Here is a 6,723-nt window from a genome sequence, read left to right as displayed (position 1 = left end):
TTGTCAAACCGTTGCAAGGAAAATGTTGCAACGACATACATTGCTCACCGTAACGTTTAAGGGAAGTGGGAGGTCATTTATTTACACTTCTCGGGTAAACAGTGTAATATCTCACAGTTGACATTGGTTTAGTCCTGATAAGTTGAAAGGTCAGAAGAATAATTGAATTTGCTTTACAAAACTTCCTAGCAGGACTTTAGACTTGCTCAAGTTTCGTCTTCTGTTTTATTTATTTATCCTTCTCTCCCCCCCCCTTCTTTTTTGTTTGTTCTATAGTTTAACAAAACTTTAGAAGTGCTTTTTCTTAATTTCCACATTCCATTGATAAAACCTTTCACCTTTGATGTCTCTCTGTCGACTTATTTTCGACTTTCTAACATTCTGTTTGCGATGGTTATAGGTTACCGATGAGTACCAATACATGAGTGTTGGTGCAGTGGTGTTATTTCAGTGCTGCCACTCTCCCTCCCCAGCCTCCCCCTCCCCTAACCACCCCACCCCACCTCCACCCTCCCCTAGCTAGCCACTGGAAGTTGGACTGACACGTGTTCTTGCATTAATCCTCTCCTTTCTATAGGCATCTTCCAGGTAGCTAGTAACTTTGCTCCAGCCATAGGATTTATCGGTGGCGGTCTTCTCCTTCAAGTATACACCGATCTTCAAGTTCGCGACGAGCAAACGTAAGGAACAACCATCCTCTACGCTCACACACATATAACCATGTGACTCAAATTAACCAATCAGATTGTTTCCAGCATTTAACTCACAATATTTTAGGATGAGATTAATAATTGTAGATCTAAGGGAATAGAACATAAATGCTTGAGAAAGTGTAAACATAAATGTTGAATTTACTGTAGGCTAAGATTGTAGCCGTACGCCTACTGGGACTGACTATCACATGACACAGATGATAGTTTGTAAAGCTTCCATTGTCATGGTTACTATCTCACATGATTCAGTATTTATACTCCTTCGCAATCAGAGGCAGAACGCATTAACCAAATAAACCTCTGCAAATATTTCAAAATTACTATTTATGGAACAGAAAGGTTTTTCTTTAGTCATTTTGTAACAATATTGTCGTTTTGTCAGTCATGAATACGCAAAAAAATACATATTGTTCTAGTAGCAGTAATTTGGTCGCCTTTGTTTGATGTCACCAATTTCACAATTACGCATGGTTAATAATAAATAGTTACTTTTAGGGGTATTTTTTTTTTTGGTTTCCTTTTAGAATTGATCCAGGTAATCCATTGTGGGTGGGGAACTGGTGGCTCGGTTTCATGTGTACTGGGACTGTCGCCATCATTTCTGCTATACCACTTCTGGCGTTCCCGAAGAGACTCCCGGGTAAGCATTTAGATGACGTCATTTTATCGTCACGATAATGCGGCATTGGTAGTATATAGTATCATTTTCCATCTGCTTTTAACAGCCGTTTGCGTTCATTGCTTGTAATGTTTCTTTACTAAAATATTGTTGTGATATCATACGCGTATAATATACTAGCCAGTATTTCATTTTCATTAAACAATGCTATATGTTTCGTAATATTTCACAACGTTTGTAAGGTACCACGATATGGGAACAAATAGATTTATATCTGTCGTACCATTTTGCAACTTGGCTCAGTCTTAAAGGAAACGGCTGTGCGACTCATTTAAGATGCTTTTTGACGTTTCATTCTCAATCCTATCTGTTTCCCATGCAGGAACACAAAACATCGAAAAGGACCGTAAGCTGCTAAGTCAAAGTGGTTCTCAGTTTAAACCATCGGGTTACGGTACCATCGAAAAGTTACGGGATTTTCCGCGAGCGATCTTTAACCTCCTGAAGAATCTACCGGTTCTGTGTAACTACTTAGCTACGGCGTCGGAATTTTTTCTCGTTGCCTGTATTTCTGTGTTCGGTCCTAAATTTGTCGAGTCCCAGTTCAGTTTGACATCGGCTGAGGCAGCCATGTTTGCAGGTATGACGTCACGAATTGAAATTCTTTGAGTGTCTATATATACAAGGTCATTTGCAAGTGAATTGTGCATGTTGCTCTATTGTTATTCTCTACATGTACTTTCCGTCTAGTTTCGGTAACCTGTTTGTCTTTAATGATCACCTGTTGTAATTCAACGTCATCACTACCTGTCTCGCTAAATTACACACGCATCACGCAAAAACAAAAACAAAACAAAAACAACAACAACAACAACAACATACAAAGATACATCATGCTTTTCCACTCATTTGACCCTTTTTCAATGAATTATTGATTAATGCTGTCCGCACAACATGTTGAAAGTAACATTTTATTAGTCTTACCTGAAGGGCGCCAAACTTCCAGACCAATCAATATCATATGTATATTTCACTTTTTAACAAAGAATAGTAGGTACAATGGCAAAACAAAAGTTATAATGTCATTTATTTTAAAATACATTTATGAAATAGAAGGGGAAAAACAATTTAGCTTAGTTTTAAGAATCTAACTTAAACTAAAAAATAAAACAACACACACGTTAAGTTACCTGCTAGAGCTTTTGCTTTGAAAAGTATCACGTGTTTTGTTTCCCATATCATGTATTTTAATTAAAATCTCTTACAAATTTGCTAAATCCCACTTCTGACACCATAGTTAGATGACGTGTTACATGATGTATTTTTCCTTTATCCCGTATAGGTCTCGTTGTGATACCATCTGCCTTAGGAGGTGTCCTTCTTGGTGGTTGGTTAATCAAATTTTTTGACTGGCAGTTTAAAGGTCGAATGAGGTTCGTGGTGGGCAGTCTATTTACTGGTTGGTTGATGATGCTGGTGCTACTGGCCAGTTGTCCAAATATCCCATTTGCAGGAGTTACTGTCGCATACGGGGACCAGTAAGTACATTGACACTATATAGTTCAAGAACGAAATTCTGGTAAATTACGCTTCCTAATGTAAAATATGTATTTCTTTGAAAGATAGTTTCCTTTTTACTGCACAGACTGTTACTGTATGGGTACATTTAAAATTTAGTTTTGTATGTAGAATTGTTAACAGTTAACAGGGGTGGGGGAGGGGTTGGGGGTAAGGAGGATCTATTTGAAAGTGAGGAAGGGAGTCACTGCTGGAAAGACATTGATGATCCGGTAAAAATAAGTTGGCTTCCTCAAGGTAGGTTGGTTATTTAAGTCCAAACGACGAAGTTAAATTTAGTCCAGATAGACTAAATGTCTACGTTATTAAATATAAGGAGATAATTTACAAACGATAGACTAATTATGACTTATGTGGACTAAAGGGTCCAATCTAGTTCTATAAGCTATGACTGGTACTTATGGAACAATACTACAGATGGACAAATTATTTCAATTATTATATTGACAGTTACAGCTTAAGTTCATTTTTAGTTTATAAAGTTGACAGAAATACCGCCAAACCACTTTCTTCGCAGGAGATGCAGAACCTATATGTTATACATTATTCTATTTAAGGAAAAGATGAGTGGTAATGTCGTTATATTAGAATTCCTATTCAGCCGTTGGTTAGACTGCTTTCACACAATCCATGTCAAGTATTACTGTACCCTATACTATACCTTTGCACATGCAATTAAGTTTAACTTAACTTTACATAACCCCTTACTCTTCTACCCTATTCTCGCTTCCTTTTTATTTCTTTGTGCAGATCGGAATTCTTGGATATCGGAGAGTCCAACGTCACTAGTGCTTGTAATCTGAATTGTACCTGTGGTACAGAGTACGATCCAGTGTGCGGATCGAATAATGTCATGTACTACACTGCCTGCCACGCAGGCTGCTCAATCGTAGACGACACTATCAGGAAGAAGGTAACTTCTGTGCTTCCATATCTTGAAATCAAAATCAAAAATCAAATAAAATAAAACTGTTAGCAAACGACTTATCCACTAGAGAGCCTGTGTAGGAGTAAGTGTGAAAGTAAGTTGGCCTGACGTTTCGATCCTAGCAGGATCTTCTTCAAAGGCTAAATGACAAGAAACAGTAACAGAAGGGACAAAAACACGTACAGAATACAGACAGGTTAATGAGCATGGTGAACACAAAGAGATGGATGTAAGGGGATTAGTCGACATTCCATATCTTAAATTAAAAGTTTTACTACGGCAACAGAAATGTTGGCATTCCTCTGGACATACAATCAGAGTCCATAGCCTAGTGGTTAGGTTGTTCGCATATAAAGCGAGAGGCCCGGGTTCGAATCCCGGTGGAGGCTGGAAGTTTTTCCACTGTTCTTGATTTTCCAACTCACTACGATTTCAATTCTACATTTATATATATATATATATATATATTTACATATATATGTATTTATATGTTATGTATATTCAATTCATTCAAACAACAGGAATACGCCGACTGTAACTGTGTAGACATACCTGGAGGGACTTCAGAGGGTGGGGGAGAAGCCATCCAGGGTCGCTGTCTACAGGATTGCAAATATCAAACTCTGTTTTTCGTGGCGATATTTGGTGCCTTACTTTTAACATTTGCTATTGTCGTTCCGGCGGTAACTGGTATTCTAAGGTAAGCATTTACGACATTTTGTTTATCATTGCAATGAAGACCATTGTCATATAAGCAGCTAAAACTTAATCGGAGGGAAGCTGTATACGCTACCTGTACGCAGAGTTATGCATGTTGTCTGAATTCGTTACCCGTACATTATATGTAGAGGAATCCTTTAATTTTGTTAAAGTTAGTCCATCCATTGTGTGATATGCACGGATATGTGCTAATATATATATATATAATAGCTATCAAACAGAGCATGTCGCATAAAGCGCGGTGAAATGGTCACACCTGAAGCTTCTTAAAGATCGTATGGAACTGTTTAGATGATTTCTCTTTAACTTCAAAATGTCTTCAATTTTGAATGCAGAATCTGCTCTCGTATAATGCGATTAAAGAAATGCCGCGTTCCTATTCCTTAACATCGGCGGAAGACGAATGAGGCTGAAAAGGAGCGTCGACCCCCCCCCCCCCTCCCCCTTACACACACACACATTCCCGCAACCTGGATTCTCGCCAATTAAAGTATTAATGAAACCTCCAAAATTATTTTAAACTAATGTTTATTTAATTAGTTGTGAAACTTACATTCTTGAAATATTATATAAGCAGGTATATATTTATATCATCTAATTCAACTTAAAATTTGTGAACGTATATTTCGATATTTCTCTTTGTGGAAAACAAAGGTTTGTATCAACGATTTTTGATGTTAGCACCTATATTTGGAATTTTCATTTTCATTTTCATATTTTTGCAGTATTGTGGATGAATCACAGCGCACTCTATCCTTGGGATTGTCGTCCTTATTCTACAGATGTTTGGGTACGTCATCCGTCATCTTTCTATTGCCAACCACCTCTCAATCACCCCGTCCAATACTCATACACATCACACATTCTGTCAAATAAAGTTCATATTAATCGGCAAATCCTAAATCTCTGAAACATTCATACGTTTGTATAGTGTCATCTTTGTATATCTTTTCAAGCACCTACATTCAAATCAGGGAGTGACAATTTCCATCTTTCTCTTAGACCAAGAAACATCGAATCGAACAATCGAAATAATTCATAAAGGTTATATGAAATATTATGTTTCCCTGGGAGGTTGAAATGTGAATTAACAAACCATTCCACCCTCCCCCCCCCTCTCACCCTCCGCCCTCCCCTTCCCCTCCTGTTAAGAAATATCACACTATAGATACACGATAAGTGCCAAGCGTTCTTGCAACGAATTGATGTACATTTAATATCTTCGATCGAACTCTTAAACGTTGTAAATATCTTACGTTTCAATATAACAGAAGCATGTAAATATGTTAATTTATTGAAGTATCCTAATTCATCCTTCTTTCTTTATTTCGTGAAGCTTTTTGTGAAAGATTCGTTTTTCTTTTCTTGTTTTTGAAATATTGATGATGATGTTTGTCAATTAAAAAAAACGTTTCCCATTGTTTTTTTTTTGTTTTTTCCTACATCCCAACAGGAACTGTCCCTGGGCCGATAATATTTGGGAAGCTGATCGATAACTCATGCATGCTATGGGAAGATGAATGCGAAGGCCTAAGAACATGTTGGGTTTACCAAAATTCTGAATTCGCTCGTGCTCTGTTTCTTGTCCTCTTCATCTGTAGGGCTCTCTCGATTATATTCTTTTCTGGAACTTTATTCTTTTATAAGCCAGTTGCTGATCATGAGAGTGAAATCAAAGAAAATTTGGAACTTGATTCAAAGAAAATTGCGGCGGCATCGGTGTCTGTAAAAGAAAAAGAGGTTGTGGAGACGGCCGAGAAAGGAGTAGACACTTCCGACTACTATGACGTGATAGAAAATGAATATTACTATGTGATCAAATAGATTTACTCAAGAGTGATCACCAGCCAGAATCACCTGGAACATGGGGTGCCACCTTCCCTCCCCCCCACCCAGTTCCTCCCCCTCCCCTCCCAGTTCCTCCCCCTTCCCAGTTCGGACAATTTCCTATTAGTAATAACACTATACTTTTTTCCCTCCCATATCAGCTTCAAAGCACGTGTGTTGACTAAATGAACAAAGGTACTGTTCATACTGTCAATATAAGTGCTTTGAAGCGGGTGGGACATACCAGTACAATAAAGGACAAAGAAAAAAAATTGTCCCAATTGTGTGATGGAATTACACATGTCCCTTACTGGCAGTGTTCGCATTTCTGCAGTGTA

General features: G+C 37.9%; 1 protein-coding gene across 1 annotated transcript in view; it reads left to right on the top strand.

Annotated features, from left to right (window-relative positions):
• LOC139984642 (solute carrier organic anion transporter family member 4A1-like) overlaps positions 1-6,648 on the top strand; it is a 12,303-nt gene extending 5,655 nt beyond the window's left edge. Inside the window, exons 4-11 of the mRNA XM_071998615.1 lie at positions 578-680; positions 1,238-1,353; positions 1,715-1,972; positions 2,675-2,870; positions 3,661-3,823; positions 4,360-4,538; positions 5,284-5,348; positions 6,012-6,648. Of these exons, the coding sequence (XP_071854716.1) occupies positions 578-680; positions 1,238-1,353; positions 1,715-1,972; positions 2,675-2,870; positions 3,661-3,823; positions 4,360-4,538; positions 5,284-5,348; positions 6,012-6,382 (1,451 nt within the window). The 3' untranslated portion in view covers positions 6,383-6,648. The remainder of the gene's footprint in view (positions 1-577; positions 681-1,237; positions 1,354-1,714; positions 1,973-2,674; positions 2,871-3,660; positions 3,824-4,359; positions 4,539-5,283; positions 5,349-6,011) is intronic.
• The last annotated feature ends 75 nt before the right edge of the window (positions 6,649-6,723 follow it).

This window comes from Apostichopus japonicus, chromosome 17, assembly GCF_037975245.1.
Source record: "Apostichopus japonicus isolate 1M-3 chromosome 17, ASM3797524v1, whole genome shotgun sequence".
Classification (NCBI taxonomy): domain Eukaryota; kingdom Metazoa; phylum Echinodermata; class Holothuroidea; order Aspidochirotida; family Stichopodidae; genus Apostichopus; species Apostichopus japonicus.
Note: the sequence above shows the minus strand (reverse complement) of the source record. Positions and strands in the feature narration are given on the sequence as shown.